Source organism: Chelonoidis abingdonii, chromosome 4 (genome assembly GCF_003597395.2).
Source record: "Chelonoidis abingdonii isolate Lonesome George chromosome 4, CheloAbing_2.0, whole genome shotgun sequence".
NCBI lineage: Eukaryota > Metazoa > Chordata > Testudines > Testudinidae > Chelonoidis > Chelonoidis abingdonii.
This window is the reverse complement of record NC_133772.1, coordinates 17,321,055-17,347,889: the sequence shown is the minus strand read 5'-3', so window position 1 is coordinate 17,347,889 and position 26,835 is coordinate 17,321,055. Positions and strand designations below refer to the sequence as shown.

Here is a 26,835-nt window from a genome sequence, read left to right as displayed (position 1 = left end):
AGTGAGTCCAGGCCTTGTCTAAACACAGTATATCCACCTTCTCTCTCTGCTGCTTTGAAAGCTGAACTCGCTCTGAATGATGAAGGACTCTGCAGGATGAAAGACTCTGCCTTAGAAGAAGTTCCTAGAAGCCACTGTAAAATAGGACGGCTGCGCCTTTAAGAGCCGAGCCTTGCAACGGGGTTGACTAGGCTGTTGCCAGTTTTGGAACGGCAGGGGTTGCAACGTTCTAAGAGCGCATGCGCTTTGTTGGCACCTCTCCGGCAGCCCCCCTCCTCCTTTGCGTACGCAACGCACAGACAGGCCGCACACGTGGGCTTTGTCGCAGGCCAGGGAGAGCGAGCTGGAGGATCAACATGCCTAAGGTCAAGCGGCGGGGGGGCACTGGGGGCGCAGGGGAGGCTGCCAGGAACGTGTCCCTGGCCGAGCAGATCATAGAAGGGGACTCGGTGAAGCCTACCACGCGGGTGAAGAGGCGAGGCAGAGGCGGGCAGCATGGCGGTGGGGAACAGGAGGACCAGTATGTGGATGAGAAGCTGTCCAGGAGGATCCTGGAGCAGGCTTGGATCCAGCAGGAGGAGCTGGAGGCCGAGCACTGCCCTGGCAAAGGAACCGAACCGAAGAAGGAGAAGACCACGGTGCTGGGTGAGTGGGGACAGAGCGGGGGACTGAGCACGCAAGAGGGGTGGGGCTGGGAGTGGGTGGGGTGAGCTGAGCTCGTTCTCTAGCCGTTGCTTGGGGTGAACGCTGCTCCTTATTGAAGCGCAGAGCTAGCTTTGAGCACACGGGTGGGCACTGGCACTTATTAACGAGCCTGATCTCTGCTTGTCAGTTTCGGCTGAGTGGGGACAATCCCCCCCACATCCTCTGTTTCCCTTTGATATAGCAGGTTTGATGGGGAAGAGAAGAACCCCCTGCTAAATTCTCATGGGATTTCTCTCTCCACCCTCCCAGTCCCGGAGAATCCAAGTGTTAAAAGTTAGGCCTGGGTAGATATGCTATGGTATTGTGTTAAGGTCTTTCCCACTTTTCCCAAGGATGTCCCAGAAGGCTTCAGGAAGTGGCCGTGGCAGGTCAGTAGGTGGCAGTGCTCGTCATAAATTAGCAAAGAGTCTTGGGGCACCTTATAGACTAACAGACGTATTGGAGCATAAGCTTTCGTGGGTGGATACCCACTTCGTGGGATGCATGTATTCACCCATGAAAGCTCATGCTCCAATACGTCTGTTAGTCTATAGCCACAGGACTCTTTGCTGCTTTTACAGATCCAGACTAACATGGCTACCCCTCTGATACTTGATATCGTAAATCAGTTTGCATCAAAAGTCCCAGTATAGTGGACGAGGCATTGTGCTGCCTTGTCTGCTGCCTTCCAGATAAGATGTAAAACAAAGTTCTGGCTCCTGATCATACAGCAAAAGTTATAGGTGTGTTCACCTGGGTGCCTCGGCTGAGTTGTGTCACGGGAAGGCATTATGTCTCCCTACATTCCTCCTCCTCCTCCGCTTTTATCCACTTGTCTGTATACTTAAACAACCCTCATCACTGTAGTATCTGACATCTCACAATCATGAAGGGATCTGATCCTGTCAGCACCTCTCAGACAAAGGGAAGTATTGTTCCCATTCAACAGCTGCACAGAGAGATCTAGGGACTTGTCCAAAGTTACTCAAGAAATCTGTGGCTGACTCAGGAACTGAACCCAGGTTTCCTGGGTTCTGGTCCAGTGGTCTATTCAATAGACCATCCTTTCCCTTGGGTATGAGGTTCTTCCTCATTTCCTGTCCCAAATCATATATTGTTTTTTACCGTACATTTGACAGCGCATGGTGTTATCAGTTTATTGGTCATTTAGGGCCAGCTTTTAAAGGTAGTGGAGTTGGGTACCTAAATACCTTTTACAATGTGAGCCTTAGTCTGTGATCCTGCAAATACTTACACATGTGAGTAGTTGCCTTAAAGCGTGAGTATAAAGTTCAGTATGTTTTTGCAGGATCAGGGCCTCAAGTCAGCTTTCTCTGGGCTTGTGTGATTTCTTCCTATGGCAACAGGAGAGAGAAAAATAAAAAAAAAAAAAAACAAGCCATCATTAGAATCTTATAAAAATGAGCAGGAGGGACTTAAGCATATGTGAAGGACCTGAAACTGCTTTTAACTCTTTAGTTGATGAAGCTTCAAGTTGTCCGGGTAATTTTTAATTGCATGGCTGTTTCTCCAACCTTATCGGTTGATCCTGGTAGTTAATGAGGCAATTGGCACAGGATAAGCAAATCTTGGGCCTGGATGGAAATTCTGCCTGTCTCTTCAAATGGACTGCCCCAGGAAGTCTCTGGTGCCCCTTCCCATAGTGAGTGTTTGACTACTGTTAGAAAAGGGCTTCTGCAAATTCACCTCACTAGCCACACGAGAGGGTTGGAGATAAGAGTGTGGAATGCTGAGTGGAATGCACTTCTTCAGCTGTATCTCTGCCCCCTGACTTGTCTGACCTTAACTGTGTCTGGTTTATTTCAGGATCTGGATCACAGGATGGGGATTCTGATGCAGAGGATGATGAATGGCCCACACTGGAGAAGGCTGCTGCGTCCATGGGAAAGGAGGAGTACTGTGAGGAGGTGATGGTGGACCCTGAGGATGAGAGAGCCATTGAAATGTTCATGAACAAGAATCCGCCGCTAAGGTAGGAAATGAACCCCTGAGCCATGGGATAGAAGTGTTTCCTTGCAGCCACACAGCATTCAAATAGCATTGAAGTTCAGAACAGCACTTTGAACAGGTTAACTGATCTCTGGGAGGTGGGTTTGGTTAAAGCTGTCACTCTTCTATAGCTGGAGAGATTGAAGCATAGGGGAGAATTGTCTTGCTCAAGCTCCTGAGGCAAGTCTGAGACAGAACTAGGAATAGAACCCAGGAGTCCTGACCCCCTGTGATCCAAGCAGTAGATAATGCTTCATTTCCTCTAAAATGACACATGCACCAGGCCATATGTAGTATCTCCTATTACTGTAGCCCCTAGAGGCCCAGCTGAGATCAGGGTTCCCTTTGTGCTTGGTGCTGTACCCACTCTCAGTAAGACAGTCTCTACCCCAAAGAGATAAACACCCTACATAGACAAGAGAGCTCAAGGATGGGGGCAGAAACAGAGGCACAAAAAGGGGAAGTGTCACCCAGCAGGCCACTGGTAGAGCAGGCCTCAAGTCCTCTCATTCCTATTGCAGGGCTCAGTCCCCTGGTTTGCCAAGGAACAGGCTGATGCTCCTCTAGGCCAGATACCAGCTCCACATAGTTTCCTTCCCCTGTGTCTGCCAGGCTCACGCTAGCCGATATCATCATGGAGAAGATCACGGAGAAGCAGACAGAGGTGGAGACAATGATGTCGGAAATATCGGGCCACCCCATGCCTCAGCTGGACCCCCGCGTATTGGAGGTCTACAAGGGTGTCCGAGAAGTAAGAGCAATAACATTTATATAGCAGCGTCCACCATCAAAACGCTGTACCTCTGTGAGGAGCTAGGTCGAATCGAGCCCAGCTGCTCCAGCAGCCAGTATTTGTAATCACTGTGGCTTGTGTCTTTATCCTTGTGGCTTGTGCTGAAAAATATCGTCTCCCGCTGCTGACGTGCAGCCATCTCCGGGGCGGCACATGACAGCTGTCACTGTACAGCAATGCTGTGTAGCACTTCAGAGTAATTAAGGAGATTGCAAACTCTGCAGGGTTGGAGGTTTCCATCCTATTATTATATCTGCAACAGGCAACAAAAATTGGGGCTGTTAATTATACTCTTATGTTGAGAGACTTTTTACTGCTCAGTTGGCGGTGAGCGAGTGTATTCGAGACCTGACTTTAAAATTCTCTTACATCCAGGAGCCCCGAGAAGCATGTGAGGTTGTGAACAGAGAGGAATTTCAGTATTAGTTAGTGTTCACCGGTCATAGACTCCTTCTCTGCAGGCTTCCAAAAAATATAACTGCTGTTTCCACTGCATCTTTCATTCAAGGATCTCAAGCCCTTTATGAATAATTATGCGTCCCAACCACCAGAGTTTTGAGGAAGGCGCGTTGCTATATCCATCCTACGGATGGAGAAAATGGATCCAGTGACCTTCTCAAGGTCACTATGGGTGGCTTGCCCCTGAAGGGCTGGAGGCCTGGCGCCATTCAAGCCTGATGACTGAAAAAACTGCTCCAGACCACCCCATCCATGTTAGCAGCTCTGATGGGGCCTGATGGAGGACGGCTGGTTCCCCTATAAAGGGCAGCAGGAGGGTGGGCGGGGTGGGATTAGGAAACTACAGTAAATGAGAGAGGCTCCTGCAGAGAAGACCCTGACACCGGGGGAGTTGAGAAGTGAGAACTAGAAGGGTGAACTCTAGCCAAGTAAACCTGGGAGCGACTGTTGAATTAGAACCCAGCACCGGGAAGGAGGGATGGGGACTTCCTACATAAGGGGAAGAGACATTGAGTGGGGATTGGGGCCAAGAGGGCCAAATTCCTGCTTGATGAGAAAGAGGCTTTAAATTGGGACCCAGCTTTGGGGAAAATGGCTAGGTATTTCCTACCTAAGGGGAGAGAGACACTGAATTGGAGTCTGGGATAAATTGGACCATGGGAGGCAAATGTTTCAAGTTGCTTTGGACTGAGTGAAGTGTTAAGGGGCCTTGAAGAGGTGAACAGAGGCAGGATGCCACAGAGTGACTTCCAGCCATGAGAAGGCGCTCAGGAGGCAGCTGACCTGGTTAGTCACACATTGAGTTAGTAACGGTACTCAGCAGTCCTGGCTCTCAGGTCCCTGTTCTGACCACTTGGCCACATTCCACATACTTTTTGTTTTAAAGGTGCTATCCAAATACAGGAGTGGCAAACTCCCCAAAGCATTTAAAATCATCCCAGCACTGTCAAATTGGGAGCAGATCCTTTACATCACAGAGCCAGAAACATGGACTGCAGCTGCCATGTATCAAGCAACCAGGTATGATATAATCGCTGTGATTTTACTGATTGTGGGTTTTACTATGGGCTTTCCACAGACTCCTGCCATGTCGCTGAAATCCTAACCAACCTCTGGCTCTCAGCTTAGCCGAAAGACAGAGGAAGCAAGTCACTTGCCACCTCAGGAAAACCCATGCTAGTGCTGTGGATCTGACACTGCTAGAGGAAGAGGAGATGGACTCCATCCTGTCCCAGGGCACGGTTGTTCCCGTCAGTGTATTCTCCATAGCTTTAACCACTCCTGAGTAACCTGCACTTTAACTTGGCGCTCATCCTGCCTGCAGTCAGGGTGAGAACGGCAGTCTGTGACACTTAAAGCTGGAAGCGTGTCCGATATCGATATTACAGGTTCAGATCCCAAACTATAAAATGTTGCATAACACTGGCTGTTTTACTCTGGGCTCTAACACGGATGAAGTGCACAATCAGGCAAGGGAGTACAGGACCGTAGTCTCTGAAGCTGTAACTAGAGTCTAATCGAGGAGCTGGAGTACCAGTCTTTAAAAGGAAGCTGTTTAGTCATCTCATTGATTCCCTTGGACTCTGGTACTAAGCCCAGCAGGTAATGCAGAGTGTCATACACTTCTAAGCACTTCTTACCCCAGCTCTCCCCCTTAGCTGAGCCTCAGGGCCTTCCCCTTCTTTGGAGGTTAGGGCAAAACCTTCGGAGGATCAGTTTACCATGTGAGTCAGTGGCAGAACCCAGGAGTCCTGACTCCTCATCCTCTATTAGGCCATCCCGACCCAGCCTGGATTTCAGCAGAACCCGTGCACACACTGAAACGCTTGTTGGGCTTCTCCTACAGAAGCTTCAGACATGGGGTAACAAAACCACCGCTAGCAAACTAGGATGTGTGTGGTGGGAAAGGGAGACCATCAGGTGGGAGTATTAGACACTGGTTCCTGCTTGACTTCGCTTGTGCGCTGGGATGGGGGCTGAGACTTTAGTTCAATTCCCACTCCCTCGTTCCTACCAGGATCTTTTCCTCCAACCTGAAGGAGAGGATGGCCCAGCGCTTCTATAACTTGGTGCTGCTCCCACGAGTGAGGGATGACATCACCGAGTACAAGCGCCTCAATTTCCACCTCTACATGGCTTTGAAGAAGGCTTTGTTCAAGCCAGGAGCCTGGTTCAAAGGTGAAAAGAACCCAGGTGGCAGTAAGAGGAGAGTGGGTCTGGCTTGCAGTGCAGTGACCTAGTGCGGAAGGTGCAGGCTGGGTTGTATAAGCGTTCCTTGTGTCACAGCTATGCTAGGAGTTGTTTTCTGGGAGGAGGGTTGTGGAGGACTCAGTTACCTACTTTCTCTCTTTGGTCTTCCATCAGCAGCACCTTTTATTTTGCACCATGAACTCCTTTCATGTACGCAGCAACCCCTAAACGCTCTCCAGAGTTGAACAGCAGCAGCAAAGAGAGGGGGAGGGATGCTGAAACCATGAGAGCAAAAGCAAGCGAGTTGCAGAAACCTGCTTGGTTCTTCAGCTGCGGACAAGAAGCCTGTTGAACCAGCAGTGGCTAGATCAGAATATTCAGTTCACTGATACTGGCACCATCAGCTGTATAAGCGTTGCCAAAAAGAGACAGCCCCCTTCGGTACCTGTCAGAGATGGGCGAGATCCATTCGTGGCAGGGCAAACCCTAGTTGGGAGTTGATCCCCTGTGTCCATTTGTACTCTCCATTGATGAGGTTGGCAGGGACAAAGAGAGAGCGCAGCCCATCCTGTGCCTCCTGCAACATTCTGCACTTGGGTGAGGAATGGGTTCCCAGGGATGCAGCATTGATGCCCCTCTGGAGAGTTCATTCTCTCAGGCCGGACATGCATGGAGACTGGAATGCACGGGGCAGGGGTCAGTCAGCTGGGGTAGGCTTCAAGCTCTGAGCCCCGCAGGTCCAGCTGTCTTGCATTAAGAGCACTGTTGTCCAACTCTCTTCTCCCTCCCTTCCAGGGATCCTGATCCCCCTGTGTGAGTCGGGGACCTGCACACTACGGGAAGCCATCATCATAGGGAGCATTCTTGCTAAGTGCTCGATCCCTGTCCTTCACTCCAGGTAACGTGGGGAGGGCTGGGTACCAGGGGGAGGTTCTCCCATTTCCTTAGGGAATCCCACAGCAATGTCATGGCTCTGCCAGAAAACCTCTCTGGCATTTCACAGAGCTGGGAAAGATCTACGAGGTCACACCTACTGCAGCCCAAGGCTGGTCTGTTCAGCAGCAACGCGCTTCCGTCACTTCCCTGGGCAGACTGTTCCCCGTTCTGATGGCTCTCCCCCGGCAAGCTTCTGGGCCGAGAGATACCAGTTCAGCCACAGCTCCATGTTGCTGGTAGCTGAGAGTTTCCTAGCTCAGCAGCACAGGAATAGCCTGGAGGCTGTGTCCCTGCTGGGTTATCCCACCTGTTCCAGTGGCACTGGAGGAGATTTGGTGCTATGTGGGACCAGACCCTTGCTGCCACTCTTGATTCGGTCTCTCCAGGGTAGAGAAGCAGGTAGAGCGCTCGGGTCATGCCTGGGCGTGTGGTGAGATGGCCAGCTGCCAGAGAGCAAGTCTTTGGGTGGGGACTTGATGTCCCTCCAGCTCTGGGAACGGATTTACGCCGGCAGGGACGGGTGGGCAGAAGGTGCGGCCCGCTCTGGTAGCTGATACGCCATGGGCTCACCAGCCTTCAATCCCTGGCCCTAGAATGGAGGCGGTGGGGAAGTTCAAATGCTGCCAGGGGGAAGAGCGATGGTCACAGGCTCCAGAAACAAATGTGCTCTGAACTGAGAGAAGGGGAGGCCTTGGCAAAGCCAGTCCTCCTGAAGATGCCACAGGGGCAGGATGCTTCTTAGTGTTGGAAGGTGCCCAGTCCCACTCATGGGTGCGGAGTGTGACCAACAAGCACCTGCCCCAAGTTGTCATATCGTCCTCCCCATTCCCCCTATGTGCACACTTCGACCTTGCTCTTCCCCCCCGCAGTGCTGCCATGCTGAAGCTCGCTGAAATGGAATACAGTGGCGCCAACAGCATCTTCCTGCGCCTGCTCATTGACAAGAAATATGCTCTGCCCTTCCGTGTGGTAGACGCCCTGGTCTTCCACTTCCTGGCCTTCCAGACGGACCGGCGCACCTTGCCCGTGCTGTGGCACCAGTGCCTCCTGACCTTCGTCCAGCGCTACAAGGAGGACCTCTCCTCGGAGCAGAAGGAATCCCTGTTGGAGCTGCTCAAGTTCCACTGTCACCCGCAGATCTCGGCCGAGATCAGGAGGGAGCTGGTGAATTCCAAGTCTCGGGACGTGGAAGGGCTGCAGCCGGTGGCGATGGAGTGAGGCTGGGGAAGAGAGGTGGGGACTGCAGGGAGCTGGGGACTCTCTCTGGCAGGGAGAAGCTGCAGCCCAGATTTTGCCTTATGGCTCATGGCTTGCTGGGGACACTGTCCCATGGCTGCCGTCTTCACTGGAAGAGGAAGAGGGGCTCAGCTGGCGAGCTAGATCTTTGGCTGGACGAAGCGAGTGTGTGTCTGTCACTGAGATCCCCCATGACTCCTTCCCCGTAGCCCAGGGGGCGGAAGCAGGCCATGCTCTTTACCTGGCCCTTCCCTTGGAGTTAACCTTTGCAGTGGTGGAAGCTGCCTCAGATCAGAAGATGTGCTTACTGGCCTGAGACCAACAGGGGTCTGTGGGAGGGTGAAGGAGCTCTGGGCTGCTCCTGTGTCTGAGAATAAAACCTTTCCCTGGGACATTCAGAGCGTTCTCTAGTATCTGGTGCAATTGGAAAGATTCAGTTGCAGCCGCTTTAAAGGGACAGTCAGGTGGCAGGGAGCCAGCTCCTTCCTCCTCCTGGAAGAGGTGGTGCATTCGGGGGCAGTCACTGAGGGCACGTGTGATCTGTTCCAGTCCCTGCTCCGCCAGCACCATTGTCCCCTTGATGCACGCTGAAGAACTCTTCCCTTCCTCTCAATGCACTGAGCCTGCCTTCTGTCTTCTGTAACTTGTCGCTCGTTTCACTGAGGATAAATTTGAAAGGCAGCGCCCCGGGTTCCCTGCACAGTAGGGAATGAGGTTGCGCTCTCCCGCATGCATCTTGGTTGCTGGCGGGCGATGCCCTGGGGAACAATTGGTGTCTGGGTTGGCAGCTGCAGACGTTTCTGTTCGGTGAGCAGAATCAGTTATTCCCCCGCCTGAGGAGCAGTCGGCACCAGGCTGCTTCTGTAGGCACGGGAAGAGTAATGCATTCGTCGGGGGTTTAGCTCCAGGGGAGACCGATGAAGCAGTGGGTTTGTTTGCAGAGAGCTGGCTCCCTCAGGACAGCCACTCACAAGCAGGGAGATGACTGAACAATGTGCAGAGGTCCCATCAATCCGCTCCGTAGCGTTTAGCAGGAACGGTCACAGGGGAAGGCAGCTACTCTGTAATTACCCAGCTGCACATTGAAAGGAGCACTCTCGGTGTAAGTGATTGAGAGCCACCTGCAAGCCAGGAGGGATGAGGGACAGAACGGGAAGCCAAAAGCAAGGCTGGGTGTTGGTAGCAGTTCTGCACATTGGTGAGGAGGCAGCTGGGAAGAAGCTACAAACAGGAGGTGACGGAGCCAGGACTCCTGGGTACTGTCTCTAGGTGTGACCTTGGGGACGTTACTTGGCCACACAGGGTGTAATGAAGGGGGAGCGATTATCTCACCATGTCCTTGGATCACCCCCCTACGTAAGCACTAACAGTGTCCCTTCAAGTAGATGCGCTGATACAGGAGAGCCCAGAAAGCCTGTTTGAACTTTTCCTCTCTCCAATTGGACGTTGCCTCCCTCCCTGACACCCACGCAGGGGCAGACTGTGGGACTCACCTGTTAAAATGATACATGTGTTACTCCAAGGCTAAAGATGAGGCCCGTAACTGATCTGACCCAGCCATTCAGGGCTCAACTGAGATGCAAACTGAACACCCCCCCGCCCCCAGTTCTCATTGATTTCAATTGGCTCCTGAGCCGCTGTTACTGCTTTAGAGAAGAGACATTCTCTTTTACTGCAGTCAGCTCCTTCCATCTCAGCGTTTACTGGGGTTGCCAAAGGCAGCTGAGGGGGAGGTGGAAGGAGACGAAGTTTGGGCTTTGCGGCTGCCTTTGTCCGGGTCAATACAGCACCTAGCACATTGAGGCCCTGGCCTGATCCGTGATGGGGGCCTCTGGATGGTCCTGCACTGGCAATAGTTCACAGCAGTTGAACTCGCTCCTAGGTCTGAACAAGGGAAGGGGACTGGTTATTTGAAGAGGTGGTAAGAGGAGCTCTCCTGGGCCTGTCCCCTACTCAGTTGATCCAGAAGGTCAGCCAGGATGAGATTGGCACCTGTGCAGGTATGAGTCTGGCAGCCCTTTCCATGCCCACCCGTTCTACTGGAGACAGCCACAACCTGGAGCTTTAAGAGTGGTGGAGCCATTGTCCTCTGGCTGCTCAGCCTACCTCCTCTGAGTGCTGCAGTTCAGGGTCCAATCCCCATGCAGGCAAAGCTGAGGCCTTGAAGTCAGTGGAGGCCTTAGTCCTTCCAGGGCAATGGCCTATATGGCAACTGTCCCCCCAGCAACACAGGAGGCTTAGAGTCTGTGTCCTAGCCTGCTGTGGCAGCTCCCTGTCTAGTTATTTCTGCTCACTGCTCAGAGGCTGTTGCACCGCATTGAGCTAAAGGAAGTTGGGGTTGATCTACCTCAGTCCCCCATGAGGTGGCGAAACAGCAGGCAAACAAAGGGGGCAGGCAGAGGGGCTGTCAGAATGGGCCCTATGTAACCCCTGCTCCAGACAGGGCAAGGGGCAGTTCCTTCCTTGTGGGGAGAGGAGTGATCCTCCTGCTGCTGCTCCTGAGTTCAAGAGGACAGGATGCAAAATCATCAGGACACCTGTGTTTGATTACTAACTCCCGCTCAACCCGCAAGCACCCTGAGCCTCGCTTGTGACAGGCAGGGATAAGAACTATCCTGTAGGGAGCAGGAAGGCATAAAAGTGCTTTGAGGTACAGTGTAAAGCCCTGGAGACTGCGGAGTTGGAGTCAGCAGCTGTGCTGCCAGGCATGACTTGTCCTGGTGGAATCACCTGCTGTGAGGACCCCCTCCCAGGAACAGGGATTCTGTGCTTACGCAGTAGGCTGCCAGGGGCTGGCACAAGAGGGAAGGGAAGGCCCTCTCACAGGGCAGATGCCAGACTCCCCAGGCCATGACCTTAGGGGAAGAATGTGGTTTAAAAAAAAAAAAAAGTTTCTCTTGCTGCTGGAGGATGCGCTGCAGGCTTGGCTGTTACCAGGCAGAATGGCAGGGAGGAAGCAAGGTGCTAAGCCAGCATTCACGGCAGCCCCACATCATCCTCTGTTCAGGCAGCTAGAGCCCAAACCCTCCTGCTATTGCCATACATCCCCGCAGTGCTCTGTGGAAAGTACACACAACAGCCACAGGCAGAGCTGAGGAGGGGAGTGTGAGAAAGCAAAGTGGTGAGGTGGTGGCTTTGAAGGGGGAAATCCCCAAATGCAAAGAGCTGAGACAGGGGGAAACCTCCATGTGTCAGCTCGTGGTACCCACTGCTAAACAGTCGCTCCAGGGAGCAGCTCAGTGCCTCGCTGCAATACGCCAGTCTCAGCTGCCCAGTGCTCCTACTCTGCACCCCCATGCTCTAGTGTGCTCCCCTACCACACTGCAGTGAAGTCCTTCCCTGCCACTCCAACAACCGCACCTCCCACACCACCACACCGCTCCTGTCCAGTGCTCTCTAGTGCATGCTTCTATGCAGTCACTTCACAGTTACCCTGAATAATTGAAGAGCTGCAATCACTAGTTAGCTCACCTTCCCCGTGACACCCAAGCAATGTATATTCATATTCTGCTTGACTTTGTAACTCAAAGACTTCCACCTTGTACCCAGATTTCATGTGGCCATGACTCCACTTAAAACCGGGCCTCTGCTAGCTTTACTTCTTCCTTTGCAGCTGCTCAGTCATGCTAGCGTAGCAGGATGGTCATACTCTTGCAAAATGCTCCCTGCAACAATTGCTCTCTACTAGTGATTCTCAGCATTTTCCAGGGGGCCCATTCCCATGCAGCTGGGTTCCCCGCCCCCCCAACATTTAGCAACAGTTGAATGGCAGGGTGATCATGCCCCCCCCCAGACGCCTTCTTTGCAACCCTCAGTGAGCTCTGTAAGCTCTGAAAAGTGACTGCCGTCATGGGGTTCCCGTGTTTGTCCAGATCAAGAATTCACTATTTATATGTAAAAAGCTCCTTGCCCTCCCCCTGTAATAAAACATGAAAACCTGCAAACTCAGCCTGGGAACTGAGAGTCAAGCTGGGTTTCCTCCGTATGCGTTGCCACCACTCAGAGGTTCTGCACACCACATCCTGCCCTCAGGCCTGGATAATGTCCTTATCTATCACTTAGACCCACGGTGACATCTGTGCAACCCTTCACACATGCATGAGGGATTGGCTCCATCATTGAAAGGTAGCAGAATATTCTGCCTGCGATGCATAGGGAGGCGCAGACTCCAGCTCGCTCTCCTGGGGCACTGCAATATTCACAGCACTAAAGGTTTCTAACACCAGCAGCTCACCTCTGTGCAACATCAGGAGCAGGGCTGTTGAGGACGAAAGGGCCATTTTTGAATCATGCTGAAATTAGGTAATTTGCCTGGAGCCCATTCACCTGGGGCTGTCCCTTTTCTACACTCCCTGATTTTATCTCCTTCCTTTAGTCATAACAAGTAGCTAAGGTGGCGAGAGACTCCTAGTGTAGTTCACACTCTGCTTGGTGAACGCTAAGTTGTATCTGCTGTGCTGAAAACCATTTGGCAAAGCTACTTCAGAGAGTCAGTAGATGGTTATAAAGTCACGGTCTTCTACCATGTGCCCCCACCAGGCCTTGTCCTGATCCAGGCATCCCTCCCCCCACAAAAAAGCTTTTAAATATATATTTCCACCTTGAGCTCTGTCCCACTTTCAAGCTGGAGCACTGTGTTCATCCAACCACCTCCACGCCATTACAGCAGAGGGGATCACGTAGCCTCTGATAGGTGCATCAACAAAGCAAGTAAAGTACAGTGCAAAATTTGCCCCAGGCTGTAGAGGGGTGGAAGCCTGCATGTTATTAAGGACTCGTTACTGGAGTGCCCAGCTCCTGGGTTTGCCCATATACTCCCGCTAGGGTCTATTGCTGGGGTTCTGATCGTGGGGTAGGGGACTGTCTTTCTCTAATACACATTTCTGGTTTAGTTGAGCCGCTTCTCAAATGAGTTTAAGGCCGGTTGATTTTTCACCTGCCACCATCCAAGCTGCTGCTACTGTCTAGGACACTCCACTGAAATCAGCCCCCCACTCCAGCTTCCTTCTCACCTGCATTAGAGTCTCAGCTTCAAGACCTTGCCCGCTTCCACCCCACTCTCCATCTTTTCTCTTAATCCAATATATGCTTATGCCTTCGCCAGTCTCTGGCTCCTCCCCACCTCCTCTTTATACCTTCTCCCATATGAGTCCTACTGACACTTCACACTTCCTTCTTCAAACTCACTTCCTCCCTAGTGTCCTTCAGGAACAATGCACTTCATGGACAATGACATGGCAAATTAGCCCACTGCTGAAGAATCAGTCAAACTGGATCTCTCAGCTGTGAGCCATGTCTTTCTGAACAAGGTCACCTGCATTTGGTTGGGTTGTAAATTCTGGGCTAGGGATTAGAAAGGAGGAGACAGCTATTGTTTTTGTTGCTGTTAGGAGTGGAAGAACCTGGCTCCAGCTATCTCTTTGTATACAGGGCTGTGCCCCACTCAGGCACTTGAAAAAGAGACATAATCTGACTCAGTCTTTCAAAGGGGAAACTTTAGATGCTTTAACTTTTTTAAAAAAGTCTTTTATTGCAACATCATATGCTTTTATCTGGTTTCCCAGCCCTGGAATTTCTGCATATGGATAGTTCAAACAATTTTATTTTTAAATTAACTCATTAATATATATATATTTTTCCTTTTATACAAACAGCCCCCAAACATCATGTAATTTCTATCCCCTCCTAACTTTAACAGCTAGCAGAAGTCAGTGGCAGACAGCTCTCCTTTTTGGCAAATCAGGCTAAGCACGACGGGAGGACGTGTAGAAGGAAAAAGCAGCCTGACAAACAAGACTCTGTTTCTGGTGGCAGCCGAGGAGGATGTTTTTCCTCCTCTCCTCCCTGGAGGGTGACATAGTCACAGAGTAAGACACCATCAGTGCCCAGAAATCAATGTAAGCAGCAGTGTTCTACCTCCCATCTTAGCAGACAAGAGTCCAGTTGGCTTCTGCCCTTTAATAAAATAGTAATCTGTAAGAGTCTTATCAAAGCAGCATTTTTTAAAACTTTTTAAAAACCAAAACAGGAACAACAACAACAACAAAAATTTTTTCTCTGTTCTTAAGTGCTTGTAAGTATTTATGGCCTATTTTGTGTGTATATATCTCACCTATAAAAACACTCTATATTTGCCCCCTCTCTTGCCCTCACCCTTCTGCTTTTTATTTTTCCAGTTGGCTTTGAGACCTTCTGAAGGAGTTCATCAACATTTAAGACTATAGCAGCACATTCAGTATATACTTAAAAATAAAAGTGGTGTCCGAACTAACTAACTCATGTCCACGTGAGAGCCCTGGTGGCACAGCAGATTGATGGAGGTAGGTGGAAGGATGCTAAAGGCACTGTTTGGAAAGGGGGAGGGGAAGTAGCACCCAGTTTCCCACTAAGAAGTTGCAAATCTTCCATTTCTTCTTCCCTTGTCTGAGCAGTTGGTTAATGCCTCTTGGAGAATGGCAGAAAGCAAAGGCAATTTAAGGTAGTTCAGGTGCAGTGAGTCCAATTCCAACCCTACACCCAGTGAGCCTCACACTAAAGGTCTCCTTCTTCCCAGGGCTTTTACTTTCGGTACCAGCTCTTAAGATTTATCCCCAAAATGGAGTACTTCCACACAGCAAGCGCAAAAAACCCCAAAAAGCCAGACCCTTGTTCTACCTGTTAACAATGACACAAGCAACCCTGCTATTCCCTCCCAGTAGGAGAAACCCAACCAGCCTGGTGTTGAGCAGTGAGGAGATGGATTCACCCGCTCCTCTTATTTTCCTCCATATGGCTCCCTATCAACCCGTCTTCTCGGGCCCAAACCAAGCCACCCTGTTGTACTAGGGACTAAGGGCTACTCCACTGCAGGAGGCATCGGGTGAATGTTTCTTCATCACGGAAGCCAAGATAATAAAAGAGCTTAGCATGCGTAAAGTGCGCAAATGGAAGGGTTGGGCTGTGGTTGAGGCCAAGGTTCCCTAGGAGACAGCAAACAGCAATGGTGCACCAACTATGTTTCAGACAAACAACCCGAAAAACTCTTTAAAACTGAAGTTAGGCTCTTTCACCCCTCCCCTGATGTATTTTAACCCCCGCCCACCACAAAACGTTCCCCCCGCCACCATCTGGTGAGGCAGGTTAACAATAAACTACTGCCAGATGCCAACCCATCTAGACCTGCTTGAGCTTCCTCTTGCGAGGTCATCACCACCTATCCTCCCACCTCCCCTCTGATGTTACTGGGCTGTTGGGTGGAGAGGTGATGGGTCCCTGCCACCTCAGGTGAGTGGACTGAGTCCCCAGTGTGTTTCAGATGGACGGAATTAATGGGCAGCAGGTTCCACAAGGCCTCTCCCTCTCCAGTGCGAGGTCCCATTCTCCTGGGGCTGGGTGACTATGGGGAAGGGGGGTTCATCACAGGTTGATGTCTGTGACGTCTGTAGGCGTGCTGGTTATGCTGCCGTCCTGGCTGGTCGGGTAGTCGGGTGTCTTGCTGGAGCTGTATTCCTGCTGGGATTGGGAAGCCTGTTTCAGGCTCTCAGCTAAGGCTGCCTCAATCTGCTCCTGACATGCTTTCAGGCAGTCCTGCGAGAGAGGAAAGAAACGAGACCACAGGCTTCAATTCCACTCTGCCTCTCGGATATCAGAAAGCCCTGCTGATGTCTCTAAACAGGTGTGGGGCAATATTTCAGGCCTGAACATCTAAATAGATGGACGCGGCTTAGTCCTAGACAGAGCGTCTCCAACTTGTTTATCTGAGTTTATTCTTTAAGCCCCTTCTAAGAAAATACTCTGCAGTGACTCCACCTCTTCTCCCTACTCTACTGGATTCTCACAAAGGTCACTTTTATGGCCCGCTACGGTGGGGTGCAGGTTGTTCTGGAGCATTAGGAGAGGTTGGAAAGGTAATTTCCCTAGACTTGACCCCTTCTTCAGCTCCACAATATCATGGTTTTTCCTACTTTTGTTTCCCTCAATGGACGTAAACAGCTCCTGCACTGGTATTTACCTATATTAACACGGAGCAAGGACCTGCCTCAGACTGCACACACATTAGCCTAAACGCCCAGATATGTTTTTCAGTACTTCAAGAGATGCTTGTTTCTTTAGTCACCTCGATCTCCCAGCGACTGCCCACATATTCGCTCTCTATCCCACTTCTCCTTCAGAGCGCTCAGGGTCTGACTGGGCTGCCTAGGCTCTTGTAGGGCCTCAAATCACCGTGGTATCTGGCACCTCCTGTGGAGTTAAATTAAACCCACCGTTCTTGGTCCTTCATTTCCAACAGAGGACCAAGCTGTGCTCTGTGTGTGGGTGTGGGGTGGGGTGGGGATTAGTAAAGTGAGGAATATTTGGGAACATTTTTCAACTTAACTCCACGCTTTCCATGAAAGCTAGACCCAGACTTCTCAGACTGCAGCCAGCTAGCCCAGTCTAAGGGTCTTATGAGAAGCTATCAGTTTTTGCAGAGGACAGTAACACTCTTAAGATGCAGGTACAGCTACATGACGAAGTATGCTCCTCACTAGGCTCTTACACTTTCTATACCATCAGAGAACTTCATCTGATTTTCCCTAGATTCTTCATGCGCTGGGAGCCCAATACTGCATCTCCTGGCAACACTGTCCAGGATTCTGGCTCCAGTGCAGTGCTTGGGGCAAGGGAAATGCCCAGCCTCAGGGAAACATTGAAGCAAGAATTATTCTAATTAGCAGAACAGGGCAAGTATCGAAGTCAATCCCCCAGAGCCTCTGCAGGGTGAGGAAACTCCTCCAGTTTGACACTAGATTGCAGTGACTCACCAGAGTGCTGCACAAGATGCAGTGGAGTCTGGGGTCTCCTGCATCTGTAAAGGGCAGAGGTTGCCCTCTGCCCCCAATTTCTGATGAAGAATGGTGGCATTTTGCACAGGCAAGTGCTGGGGTTCTGGCCAGAGCCAGGCTGGACTCTGGCCCGTCTCTGTTCACGGGATTGTGTCACACATAGAATCTCTTACCAGGAATCCACAACTGGTTCTTAGAAACTGACAGAGGATGTGGCAAGCAAAAATAGCAACACCCACCTCCCCTTCCCCAAGTCATTTCCAGTAAGCGTAGCCTCTAGCCTTCTACCCGCAGCAACGAGGCGAAGAGAGCTGTACACGGGCCCCAGCAACGGCCATTCTAAACCCCCTCTTGGCTAGTTCCCTGCTGTGTTACACCCAGGGCAGGAGAAGGAGAGGAGACAGCCGGCAGGCCATGTCTATGGGTTACAGGGGCAGAGGATAGGCAAGGAGACCCTGGTTCATGTTCAGCCCAGGTCAACAGTAACCAGAAGCTGCCACTGTTGGATGGCCTCTCTGAATTCAGCGGCTAGGTCTACTAGGAACCGAGAGAGAGGTCTGAATCTCATAAAAGCCACCATTGCAATCACCCGCAAAGAGGCTGGTTTCGGCAGAGATGCTACGGACTGTCTAGGCGTCGAGAGGGAGCTCTCCTCTGGCTCTCTGGAGGGGCCTTGCACGCTGGCTGAGTATGCTGTGGGATGCTTGCCCTGCCCCCGCAATACCTGTTCTGTAAAGGAGCCCAGAATCTAGGGCTGTCACCTTCCACCAGATGCCTATTTAAAAAATGAGGTATGGTCCCATGCCTTACAGGAAAGGGGGAGGAAGACTCTAATCTGCCCATCTCCCTGTGGATAATAATGCACACTCAGAATTAAACCTTGTATGGAGCATGTTTACCAGAGAGCAAAGACTTGTTAAGTAGCAAATGGGCAGCACCTAACCCCTTGGTGATCACACGCTTAAGATAAAACCTTAATACAACCAGGAGAAATGAACCTGTTAGATGCTTGAGGTTCCGAGTCCTTACAACCCAGATACCCATGGCAGGAATTTATCAGCCTGGTAGCAGAGGCAGAACAGAGCAAAGCAGCGCAGTCTGCACAACGGTAAGTCATTGCATGTCCTTACTGCTCCTGCAGCACCGCCAGCATTCATGAATTAAGCCACAGTGGCCATGGGAAGGAAGTTATCATCCTCCTCTATTTAAGCAGTGGAGAAACTGAGTTGCCGGAAGGGGAAGAGACCTGTCCAACCTCATGGACTGAATCAATGGGGCCCAGGAATCCGAGTTTGGAATCCTTCCCTCACCCCACGCCACCCCCGCTCCATCCACTAGAACGCCAGTGGAAGTAGCCCAAAGAAAGGTTACTCCACAGAGGACGTGACTGTCCCTTGGGATAGAGACCATCTTTTTGCTCTATGGCTGTACAGTACTAAGCACAATGGGATTTTAGGCCAGGAAGGGGGCTCCTAGGTGCCACTGTAATATAAACAATAAATAACAACAGCCGAAGCTCAGATCGGCCCTGAAGACAGGATTGGCCTGGAGATGTCGGAAGGAAACCGGAAGGGGGTTGGGAGAAAAGGCTGCGTTGAGCACACACACCGATGGGGTTACATAAGGGGAGGCAGACTAGTAACAGCTTTGGGCCATGGCGACTCCAATGCCCTCTAATCTTTTCTTTGTGTTCCCCCTCACTGGCCTTTGAAATCTTCCCTGCTTCCCACCTGTTCTCCTTCGCAGGCTTCAATTAACTCTGCTCACAGGGCAGCATTCAGCCTCTGCCCCATTCATGGCAGCAGCTTGAGAGCAGCTGGCTGCAGGCAATTCAAAGTTACTTTTTAAAGGCTCAAACAAAAACCGCTGAGCAAATAAAGTGAGCCCCCCCGCCCAGTCCCCCTCCGACAATGCTAGGCTGTGATTATCCCTCTCCCAGCTCCACTACAGCCCCAAAACTCCCAATTCCCCAGAGCTGCTATCGAGGGAGGGTAACTAACTCCACGCCAGAGTTCAAGCATTCTGTGCCTGCGCAGATGCAGAGCTCAAAGGAGCTATGGGGGAACAAAGGCGCCTGAGGTCCAGTGCTCGGGCAAGAGATGACTGAAGAAAGGGACTCAGAACCATCCTAGTTCAAGCCCCCCACCCGTTCCCCAAGGTGCTGAGGGACCAGTTTCCCTTACTCCTGCCTTACAACTCCATGCGCATCCGCCTTTGATCAAGAGTCCTGGAATGGCAAACCGCTTCTGGCTCCCTTCCCGCCCATGCTTAGAGCAGCAGCAATCGGACACTGGCCAAGGTTAGCAGCTGCTCAGCCTGTTTTCCCCCAGCACCGTCAACCCAATCCTGTTAACACCTGTCTGCTCAGGTGAGCGGGTGCTTCCCTTTGTGTCTGCTTTCCAAAGGCTTCCTTCACACCCCCCATCATGCTGGACAAAAGGAGAAAGCGATCTGGGCCATCGTACAACCAGGCAGTCGGAGAACAGACCTCAGCATGCAGCAGCCACGCACCCCGCTGCATGCTATGAGCTGGAGAAGTACCTTGGGCTAGTGTAGTTATGCTCCAGAAAGAGGCAGGAGAGGTGGGGGATCTTTTATCGCTTTCTCCCAGGGCATCGCTGCCAGTGACTGCTGACCAGTAAAGATTCACAGCCCCTTGCGCCTACGTAGCCATGGCAAGAGCCAGCACTATGTATTACTATCACTAATTATTTGTATTATGGTAGCATCTAGGTGCCACGGCCCCCACTGTGCTAGGCACTGTACAGACTCAGGACAAAAAGCCAGTCTCTGTCTAGCTTCAGCCACAGCTTTCTGAGCCAACACAGTGTATAGAGAAGAGGCGCTCAGTCTAAGGTCAGCAGCTGGAAAGGAGAGGGTGGTACTGACAAGATGGCAGCCATCTACAGCAGTCTGCAGGAGGCCACACAGCCGCCCCTCCCAGCATTGTAATTCCGGCAGCAAGGAGAGAAGGAGCAGACCATGGGAGCCTGAAGCAGCCCTGGGGGTGGGAAAACCAGACGCTGCAGTACCGTGCTCAAGGAGAGACTGGGGACTCCAATAACACAAACACTCAGAGGGTTACCACAGTCTGGTATATAGTAATGTAGTCAGCATCCCTTCCATGACTGCCTAGTCCAGGCCAGGACCTAGGGAGACCTTGCGTGAGGACACTAGGCAGCATAGACCAAGTTAGTCTGGGAGCTGGAGAGAACTGCCAGGTCTGTCTGTATCCAGCAGCCTCAGTGAGGAATCCCGTTTCATTCCATTACAGCCAAGTCCTGTCCCTTCTCTACTCTGAAGGTCACTTATGGGGGTGGGGGGAGCAACCCCTATATCTGGAGCTGGAGAATAAAGGAGACCTAGACCCCCCCCCAAACCTAGCCATGAGAAAGAGAAATATCCCTCCCTCTCTGCAGAATGGGACTTGAGACTTCAGGCCTGGGCACTGAAGCCCTGTAACACTTCTTGGCAGGTGCCTGCTTGAGGAGCTACTTTTCTAATCCCTGCCTGGCCATTCCTGATGACACAGGTTTCTCTCCCCAACATATGTATACAGCTTCTCCTCTGCCTTAAGCCCCATCCCATGCACCTCTGCTGGAGGCTAGGAATAAGCACTAATTCCCTGGAACCCTCTAGATCTAGCTCAATGCAACTACCCAACAGGGTGACAGTGACAGACTTCCCCTGGCATAATCTCTCAGCCCCTATGCTGCCTTCTCATTTAGATTCCAACTCTATCCCAAAACAGATTCCTGTGGTCTCCCCATCCCAGAACACCAACATCCAGTGGTCTGATCAGCTTGGCTGTGCCTGGGCAGAGATAGTAAATACTATCTTGCATTATAAAGCACCTTCCAATTAATGAACCCCAGGTCCTTTACACAGGTGGCAAGCATCATTCTGGTGTCCATTTTACAAATGAGGAAACTGAGGCACAGAGAGGGGAACTGAAATGCCCAAGGACATGCAGTGAGTTCAGTAACCGAATCTTCAGTCCCCTGACTCCCAGACCTCCGTGCCACACTTCCCCCAAACCAGTACTTACCACCTCTGTGCCAGTAATGCTGGCCAGCAGCTCCGTGAGGGCCTCGCCGGAGAAAGAGTTAGCTGAGACAGACAGGCCGTGAATTGCTGCGCCAATGCTGCCCGTTGCAATCATGGACGGAGGGTACATAGCAAAGGTGTAATCTACAAACCCAGCCAGGGAACAGAGTAAGGAATGTTAGCAAGGATCCCTGTGAACGTGGCTGCATCCTGCAGCAACCTTGTAAAACTAACAAGTGCCTGCAGTCCAAGGCAGGAAGAGGCATGGCTTATAGTGGTGCAGTAGATAGGCCTAGAAACAAGGGGTAAAACTAAGGGCTTGTCTACACAGGGAAGTTATTCTGCAATAAGGCAGAGTGGTGTGAATTTAAAGTTCTATAGCTATTCTGGAGTAAGTCTCCGTGTAAACAAGCCCTAAGCAAAGGCAAGCGTAGGCTGAATGTAAGGAATGCACTGAGATCTCAGCTCGTGGAACAGTCTCCGCAGGGGAAGTGCTGGAAACCGCATTGCTTGGGTGGTTAGATCTAGATGGGAGAGCACCCAGCAGGGAGTGATGCTGCGCTGGCGTAGGAAGCCCCAACAAGCCTTTGCCATCTCTAACTTTTGGAATCTGACATTAGAATTCTGGCCTAGAGCCAAGGGGCCAGGTGGTAGGGCACGCTCAGGAGTGGTGCGTTTGTGCCGTTCTCTCTACTGGAGAGGTCCGGCTGGGCGGTAAGAGCAGACGCTGACCATCGACAGCTGACTGCACCATGCCAGGCTTTAGCCATTGTAATAATATTCTTACTTGAGCTTTGCCCTTCTGTGGCGGCTTCCAGCCGAGGGTCTCGAGGCAATTTACAAACATTATTGCACTCAGCCTCACAACCCTGTGCATTGTCATCCCCAGTTTTTCAGACAGGGAGATGAACTCACTGAGAGGTTAAGGGCCTTGATTTCCCCAGCAGATGTGGGTGCTGAGCCTCTCTAGAAATCAGACCCCAAGTGACTTGCCAAGCAAGTCAGAATGGCAGAGCCAGGAATCAGAACCAGGTTACCCGCTCCCAGTCCTGTGATGTAACCACCAGCCCGCCCTTCCTGCTTGCTCTAGCCTGGCCAGTCCTAATAAGACAGCTCTGCTGCCCCCAGTGCAACAAGCAGCCCCGTACCTGTGGCACACAAGGCGATGAAGGTCTGTGCGTGCTTCTTCACCAGCTCTACCTTGTCTGGGGGCAGCGGGAGCCGATGGAGGATGTGAACCAAGAAGTCGTTCGCTATCACCGACACCAGGTCCCACTTTAGCTTCTCAAGGACGAGGACCTCACAGTCCTGAGTGGGGGACAGAGAGTGAGTGTTACACAAACAGCTCAGACCTTTCTGTACAGAAAGTGCTTTGCCGCCAAGAGAGTTGGCGACAGCATGTAAGCACAGTGCATGAGGAGGATCCAGCCCCGTGGCACAGCTTTCGTGCTGCAATGCTATGAGGCAGGACAGAAAGAGGGGAAGCAAAGTTTCTGCCAGGACACTCATCTCCCCGCAGTCTGTGACTGTGGGACAAATCCATGCCTGCACTGATGCACAGCCTTGTGTAGGGTTCAAGAGAAGAAGCCACAGGCCTCTCCTCTATTGGTGCAGGTTAACTAGTGTTAAAAGCTTCCTTAACTTGCAAACCTGCTGCAATAACCCTTACGGGACAGTGCAGAATAACCAGGGTGTAGGCACCCCCTGGCCACTCCCCCTCTCCGTTCCCAGAATGCCTCCTGCAACAGGGGCTCCTTGAAGTAGGGGAACAGAAATGGCTACACCTCCTCTGTGCTTGCTGGAGACCCCCTGGCTTCTGGCTGTGCAGCACAAAGGGGCTACAGGGCACGGGTAAGTTCTGCACCTAAGAAAGCTCACAGCAGTTACAAGGGATGGCCCTGAATATTCCGGCAGTGAATGCAGTTTAAATGCTTACAATAGAGACGGACAAAACGAGCGTGGGGCTAAACCAAGCCAACCTACGGGGGAAATTGCATTAGTATAGCTCCTTCCACCAGGTGATCTCAAAGCATTTTACAGACTCTGGGCTTGATCCCTAGAGGCGCTGTGCCCTCGCACGCCCGTTGATTTCAGTTGGAGTGGCAGCTGCTCACACCCTCTCAGGATCATGCCCACTGAGCTTCCAATGAGCCCTCTGACCATTATTTCCACTTCAGAGGGGGAAAGTGAGGTAGAGAGAGGTCAAGTGGCTTGCTCGCGATCACACAGCAAGTCTGTGGCAGAGCCAGGAACAGAGTCCAGGATCTCCTGTAGCCAATAGGTATCACTTCCTCCTTTTGTTAAAAAACAAAAAAACCAAACCAAACCAGCCCTTTCATTCCATAGCCACATCAACAGGAAAGATGACCTCTACAATGGGGAGAAGAGCACTGCCTAGTCTCACAGGGGAGCTGTGAAGATAGGTATATTAAAGCTTGTGTGAAGCGCTCCGATATTATTGGGATGGAGGTCACGTAAGTGCAACAAATAAAGTGGTGTCTCTACCTCTTGACATCACTTGGCCTTAACTAGGTCACTTGATTTCAGAGTGTAGTTCCCATTACCAGAAGTCCCATTATCTTTAAATGGCAATAGATTACGGGGTTGATTTTGCCCCCAGAGAAGCTGACAGGGCAGCCAATTCTGCCAGGATAAGCAGTTTTGAAGAAGCAAGATTGATTTTTCAGACGGATCTGGCTTAGCTTATTTAAAAACAAAATAAAAAAAAAAACAAACCCCACCTTTTCCCCTTACACAACAGTACCAGTTCTGAGTTGTTAAACAATAGCATTGCTCAACCTGTTTCGAATCGCACACTGGGCAAAACGCACAGTATCATCACTGTGCGGCTGCAAGGCCATTTCCTGCCAGTGGATGGTATTTTGCTAGAATCAGGCTTATTTTAGGGTGTTGGATCCCGTCCCCCCCACCCCCCCCAGCTTCCCAGATGGATTTCCTGGTCTTTTATACTGACCAGCCTACTTTCTACCTTCACAGCACGTAAGAACAGCACCTACCCAACAACTTATACACTCTTCAAGTGAGGAAAAGCAAGGAGCAAGTAGAAGACTGATTGTAAACCACAGGTCTTGGAAGATCATAGGAAAAGGTCATTTGGGATGCACTGTATTACAGGAGAATATAGAACGGACATCAGGCTTGGCTACAGAAAGGGCGTCTGAGCTGCTGAAGCAGACTAGCAAGAAGACCCAGAAAAAGGCCTCTGCTTCAGAGCCCAGGGATCGGGAATGGGATACAGAGCTCTTCCTCTCTAGATTGCTAATTAGAACACAGCCTCGGGCAGTCGTGACTGAAAGTTCTTACCACCTGATGGCTGGCTGACTGGCTGCCTATGTGAAATTAGCTTACTGGGGTTCAATCCAAGTCTTTGGGAATTGGGGTTCAAATCCCTTTGCTGCCAATGTCACTGGGAAGGCTGATGTGCTGAAGCTAATACTCCCTCTTGCCCTGACACGCAGACTGTCCAGGTCAGGCCCAAGGCCTCTTTCTGGGGTTGGAGCACTGATGGGAAAGCAAGCATGGCCACTGCTCAGACTTGCTCTGTTGATAACAAGATATGCTTTAGTCAAACAAGTTATTGGGCTTACCACAAGAGTTACTGGATAAAATTCTCTGGCCTGTGTTACACAGGAGGTCAGACTAGATGATCTAATGGTCCCTTCTGGCCATAAACTCTATGACTCTACTAACAGGAGACTGAAGTCTCAAAGGTTGTCAGTCTGGGACCTCCCATCCAGCACCAAAGAGACACAAGACATACCAACTGCAAACAAGAGACAGAGGAAGCCTGTCCCAACTGCAGAAAATGTTTGGAAGAAGGAGATCATCCTCTTTCACCCACCAGGAAAAACTGTAGCCCAACTGAGAAAGCTGGGTGGCCCATGGGTGCTCACCTTGGATACATCAGGCTTAAAGTATGTGAGGGGTTATTTCCCCCTGCAGCACTGACACTGATCTGGTTTTATTACCTGTCTGGGTGACTCACTCTGTCCTTTCAAGAAGGACAAAGAAGCAGCTCTTCCCAGGGTGTGCAGGGAGGCTCAAAACAGTCTTGGAGCTGCAGATTCTCAGCATCTCAAAGGATCAGGCTCACGGAAGCTGTGCGCCACCCTGTCTAATAAAAACTTCTCGCTACTCTCTCTGGCCCCTGCCCTCCCTCCCTGGCTTCCAGCTTTGAACTGCGTGTCAGAATTTCTTAATCATTAGAAGAAGCACAACAAAAGGCTGCTACAGAGAGGAGAGCAGCTCACCAAAGCAACAATGTTCTCAAGATCACAAACATCCTTTTCCTGGAGTTTCCTTGGCATCTAATTGACTTGCTCTGAGTGGTTAAAAAAAATTAAAAATAGGAAATTATCTTTTGTTTCTTTAGACTGCAGAGTTTATCATCGCTCTGGAGAGCCAGCAACACTTCCCAGCTAGCTCCGCATTTTTTCTGTACTGGGAGAAAGTCAGGTCCCAATCCTGTAGGATACTCAGTGTGCAGAACACCCCTCCACTTGGCTGGGATTTCTATGCATGGAGCGCACACACAATCAGGTTCTTCACCACCAGATCTGCTCTCTTGATCTCTCCGCACTGCATCCAATACTGGTTTTAGTAATGCAGCTTCCACTGTACCTTACCTCCCCTTCTCCTGCCAAGCTGACACCAAATTGTGGTTCTACTCTGAAACGTAGCCTCATGGGATCCTGCGTTTAACATGTCTCAGTGATTTCTAGCTCAAGTGCTTACATGTATAAAGATGTTTTTACTGATTTGCAGCCCTGCAAACTCAGCCTGGATCTGACAGTCAAGCTGGGTCCTTTCCTTCTTGTAGATCTTCATCCACAATAAGAATGCTGCAGGTCAAATTCTACCCTCAGAAATATCTGTGCAACCTCACTGCCTTCGATGAATTTGCATAAGTTTAAATGACTGGACTTTAGGAAGCAATTCTGTTCAACAGGCTGAAGGAGGAATGGAATCCGGCTCACTTTCCCATCACTGTGCTGGCTCTGCAGGAGTTATGGGAGACGAAGTCCATACAAATTTTTGTCACTAAAGTCAGCAGAGCTGATGAGCAGCAAGGTGCCATTGTAAATTCGCTTTTCAAAGCAGATCCACACTTTAGAAACAGCAGATTTGAGCAGCTCTGACCTCCTTCATCTATGTTCGTTTGGTTGACTCAAAAAGTGGGTGGGAAGAGACTCCAAAGCTGCAGTTGGTCACCCAGCCTACTTAGCAACAGATGCAGAATTACTGAAATGAGCAGAACGTGAAAGTCCATTTGCAAATAGGAAACTTTGGTTAAATGTTTGTGTCTGTCTCCTGTGAAGGATCAGAGCTCAGGCTGCAGTCTATAGCAAAGGCTGGAACAATTTCTGCCCCCCTCCAGTTCCCCAGACATAGAACAGTCACATCAATTGCACCCAAGAATTAAGCAAAAGCAAAACTTGCCTGATCTGCTTTCCTTGGAAATGCTCTGCCAAGAGCAGTCATCACTTCCCATAGTCTACTGCTCTCTCTCTTTCCCTATCTCTGCCTACCATGAGCTGCTGGCATGATTCATTGTGTTATCAGTCTAAGGGCACACTCCTGCTTGGGAGCTTAAGTGGAGGATGCTTGGCACCCTGCAGGACTGGACCCTTCGATCTAAGTTCCTTTTAGAGAGGA

General features: G+C 50.9%; 3 protein-coding genes across 5 annotated transcripts in view; 2 read left to right on the top strand and 1 right to left on the bottom strand.

The window, feature by feature from the left end:
• TOMM6 (translocase of outer mitochondrial membrane 6) overlaps positions 1-26,835 on the top strand; it is a 466,247-nt gene that overhangs the window by 88,523 nt on the left and 350,889 nt on the right. The gene's annotated exons all lie outside the window — the stretch shown is intronic.
• Positions 249-8,706, top strand: BYSL (bystin like). The gene is made up of 7 exons (XM_032785836.2): positions 249-645; positions 2,512-2,677; positions 3,307-3,445; positions 4,833-4,966; positions 5,964-6,124; positions 6,932-7,034; positions 7,942-8,706. Exons 1-7 carry the CDS (start codon positions 357-359, stop codon positions 8,288-8,290), a joined length of 1,341 nt encoding a protein of 446 aa, XP_032641727.1. The 5' UTR covers positions 249-356; the 3' UTR covers positions 8,291-8,706.
• Positions 13,813-26,835, bottom strand: part of CCND3 (cyclin D3) — a 67,778-nt gene continuing 54,755 nt past the window's right edge. For all 3 annotated transcript variants that reach the window (XM_075064892.1, XM_032785841.2, XM_032785840.2), the window contains 3 exons: positions 22,308-22,467; positions 21,161-21,303; positions 13,813-15,874 (listed from right to left, as the gene is read on the bottom strand). In XM_075064892.1, coding sequence (XP_074920993.1) covers positions 15,704-15,874; positions 21,161-21,289 — 300 coding nt within the window. In that variant the 5' untranslated portion in view covers positions 21,290-21,303; positions 22,308-22,467 and the 3' untranslated portion in view covers positions 13,813-15,703. The remainder of the gene's footprint in view (positions 15,875-21,160; positions 21,304-22,307; positions 22,468-26,835) is intronic.

Excerpts from the sequence above, each read along its gene's own strand:
- BYSL (XM_032785836.2), top strand. The coding sequence starts at position 357 with ATGCCTAAGGTCAAGCGGCGGGGGGGCACTGGGGGCGCAGGGGAGGCT. Across the intron at positions 646-2,511 it reads GGAGAAGACCACGGTGCTGG|GATCTGGATCACAGGATGGG; the intron begins GTGAGTGGGGAC and ends GGTTTATTTCAG. Across the intron at positions 4,967-5,963 it reads GCCATGTATCAAGCAACCAG|GATCTTTTCCTCCAACCTGA; the intron begins GTATGATATAAT and ends CGTTCCTACCAG.